This window comes from Plasmodium reichenowi, chromosome 12, assembly GCF_001601855.1.
Source record: "Plasmodium reichenowi strain SY57 chromosome 12, whole genome shotgun sequence".
Taxonomy (NCBI): Eukaryota; Apicomplexa; class Aconoidasida; order Haemosporida; family Plasmodiidae; genus Plasmodium; species Plasmodium reichenowi.
In genome coordinates, this window is record NC_033657.1 from 1,173,553 (window position 1) to 1,177,511 (window position 3,959).

General features: G+C 19.8%; 1 protein-coding gene across 1 annotated transcript; it reads right to left on the minus strand.

Moving 5' to 3' along the window:
• Window positions 1–513: 513 nt before the first annotated feature.
• On the minus strand, window positions 514–3,372 carry PRSY57_1230600 (hypothetical protein; the record flags this gene model as incomplete). The annotated part of the gene is made up of 1 exon (XM_012908725.2): window positions 514–3,372. The coding sequence occupies one exon, from the start codon at window positions 3,370–3,372 to the stop codon at window positions 514–516; it is 2,859 nt and encodes a 952-aa protein (XP_012764179.2).
• Window positions 3,373–3,959: the final 587 nt, after the last annotated feature.

Genomic DNA, 3,959 nt, shown 5'->3' on the forward strand with positions numbered 1-3,959 from the left:
TCACGTAAGGGAACACAACTGAAGGAAATTATTACTTTCTATATACCATATAATAATTTTCATTTATAAATTTAATGCATTATTAGTATATTAGTAAAAAAGATTTAAATATATAACATACCCTATTAAAATATTAAATATAGGAACTTAAATACGATTATGTTGAATAAAACAAAATATTAATTTTCCAACACATACCATCTATAATTAAATTCTTTGAACCTCATATAATGTTAAACTATATTTTCTATACCAGCAGAAAAGGAACACAATAAAATATACAATATTCTTAAGGCAAATTTTTATTCATTTATTATTGTGAAAGTGTGATAACAGTTTGATGTAAAATTTTCTTTTATTTATTATATTATAAGAATTTTTTTTCATTATAATCCACATGAACTATTTTGTATATTAATAAATAAAGAAAAAAAATAAGAAAAAAAAAAAATTCATATTAAATAACATTTATATTATAAAAATATTACATATATATAATATATAAGAAAATTACTATTGAAGTAATCTTGGATTTTTAGAACATGATAAAAAATGATCTCTCCATTTATCAATCTCAAAAGATTCAATACAAAGTGAACAGTAATAACAGGAGAGATATTCCGTTTTTTTCCCTTTGCATTCACTCATTACATGTGTATCTAATAAATTTTGTTTTACAATTTTATTACAATATTCACATGGAGTATACATATAACTATGTGAACATTCTGATATAAAGTGATCATGAATAACAACTAATTCAACAATTAGAAAGCAATTTGGACAAGCACAAAGCATTGGACAATTTTTAATCCAATGTTTTTCTAAACCTATTTCAGTAAATGTTTCATCTGTCCTAAAACAATATTTACATGTAAAAGGAGGAACGTATGGTTCTTCATTTTCATCTAACTTTTTATAATCTTCCATTGATTCACTTTTATTTACAGTATTATCAATTTGTATAGTACTCTTTTCTTCATTTTTAATATTAATATTTTTATTTTCTTGATCATTTATTAAATCTTCACGTTTGTGGAAAGATCCTAAATTATTAAGACATGGTTTTTCATCTTCTTCCTTTTTTCCGTCACCTTCTTTTAGATGTTCACATTCTACGTCTTCTGCAATGTTTTTTTTGGAATTACTTTTTTCCTCAAGTGAATCTTTCGAATTTATATCAACCAATTTAATATCTTTTTCCATTTTGTTTAAAGATGTATAATTTTCTTTTTCCTTATTTTCTATAGTATTCTTAATAAGATCCTTAATTTGTTCACTTTTATCTATGTTGTTTTTTTCAGATGTTATAGAATCCTTAACTTTTAAAAGACTTTTATTGAGGCAAGTATTTTCTTTTATAAATTCTTTATTATCTTTAAGAAAATTACTTTTTTGAAACATCAATTCAATTTCTTCTTTTTTTTCATCATTAAAATTTTCTAACTCATCCGATTTTTTCTTTTCGTTTTCATTTATTCGTTTTATTATTAAACTTTTAGTTTCTGAAGAAACATTTAATAAAAATTCTTCAAATAATTCATCTCTATTTTCAACAATATTATACATATTAACAAAGAAGTCTAATGCTGTTTGCTTAATAGCTTCAACATTAACTTCCAGAAACATTAATATTATTTCCAATACTTTTTTTAAATTAATATCATCTTTTACAGATGTATAATATTTATTTATCAAAGAATAGTAAAAACTCATTAAACTAACAATTATTTTTTCATTTACTTCTGATGTTGTATCATTTGAAAAGAAATAAAAAAGCATTGATAATATGATGGAAAAGACATTTTTAAAAGAGGTAAACTTATTATGCAACATCATCATTATAGTTTTTATTGAAATATCTACAATATCAAGATTAGAATCATCTAAACGTTTTAAAAGTGAAGAAATTATGAAATTAAGATATTTCACGTTTTTTTCGTTTGTACTATTTTCAACAAATGTATTGTTGTCCATTTTTAAAAAATAATGTTGGAACATAATTAACATTTTTTCTAATATAACAACACTTTTGACAAATATATAATAAGAATTATCTGATATTCCACTTTTGATTATTAAACATAAGGATTCTATATTATTGTACCAAACATTTTTTTTTTTTGTTTTTTCATGAAATTCAAATGGCTTATAAGCCATGTCATAACCCATTTCTCGTTGTTTATCATTATCGCTACCAATGAATATAAGAATATTGTTTAAGTCAATATCATTATCATCATTTCTATCAATATCTTGATCAACAATTCCACAAATTTTTTTTATATTTTTTATATTCTCATTAGACATTATTTTATTTATTTCTTTTTCATGGAATTCAAGTTCTTTATAATATAAAACTAACCATTCATAATACCATTTTTTTGAACTATTATGTATAACTTTTAATTCTTCTATGTTTTGTATTATAATTTTAATTTTAATTTCTTTTTCTTTTAATTTTTTAGCTTTTCCATAATTTTCTTCTTTAACATATTTGCTTTTTTTTCCCTTTAAAAAAGTTATAACATTTTTTAAAAATATGAATATATTTACAATTTTCTTTAGTTCATTTGCTTTATTGAATTCTTCCTTTACTACACATTCACCTTTTAATTTTTCAAAGCATTTTATTTTGTTTTCTAATTTTTCATATAACGTATTAATTTTGTTTTTATCACGTTTATATGAATAGGATCTTCTATAATTTCCCCAGTTATGTGAATATACAGGATTCATTTCTGAGATATTATTATCACTAACATTGGAATCATATTTATTTAGTTCTTTTTTTTTTAATTTTTCGTTGTTGTTTATTAAATTGTTATTATAATTTATATTTTTTTTATTAACTAAAGAGGTTAATTTATGAGATGTTGTTATTGTCTCAGAAAGCACATTTGAAGGGAATTCTTCAGGAATTATGTTGAGACAATACAATCCAATTTGCGAATATTTATTTAAGTAATTATGATATGGATTATAAAATTTTAATTTGATATAAGCACATTTTATAGTGCATGGTAAATAAACATATTTAAGTTCTCTAGCACAATAATTTGTTGAAAAATTGTCATTAAATCTAAAAAAACCAACTTTTGAATAATCTATATTATTATTTGATACAAAAATTTCAATTTTCTTGGTTATACAATATTCATGACACAAAAACTCTAAATATTTAATTTTGGCTGATTTTGTTTGTAAAACAATTTCTTGAGGGTATGTGCAATTCTGTTCGCTTAACCATGGATTAAAAATTTCATTACCTGTATTTTTTAATAAATTAATGACATCATGATGTTTGTCATTAGATGATATACTTAATATTTTATATTTTAATTTTAAATTTTCTTTGTCTTGTGATTCCATTTTATAAATTATAATTCTATTATCTGTTCTTTTTATATTTTTTTATTTAATATATATATATATATATAGTATTTACAAAAAAATGATATATATATATTTTTTTATTTAAAAGAAAACGATTTTAATTCACAATTTTATAATACAATATGATTTATTATAAGTAATATATAAGAAAAAATTTCAATACAAATTTAATCTATTTGTCTTTTTTTTTTCTTTATATTATAAAATTAATTATATAATATGTTTTTATATATATTAAATATTATAATAAAAATTAAAAAAAAAATATATATATATATATATATATATAAATTAACAGACTATTCATTTTTTTCTTTTTTTTTTTGTAGAATTTTTAATGTGCATTATAAAATAAAATATTTCTTTATTCCATTTTTTTTAATTAAATTTGTGTATTAATCTTAAAAATATATGTACTAAAAAAAAAAAAATTAAAAATATATTTCAATAGTACCTATAACATCGCAATATAGAAAAATTTATATATTACAAAATTCGAAAAAATTTTATATAATACATGTACAAAGTTTAAATTTATTTCCTTAAACAAAAAGTTTTTTTTT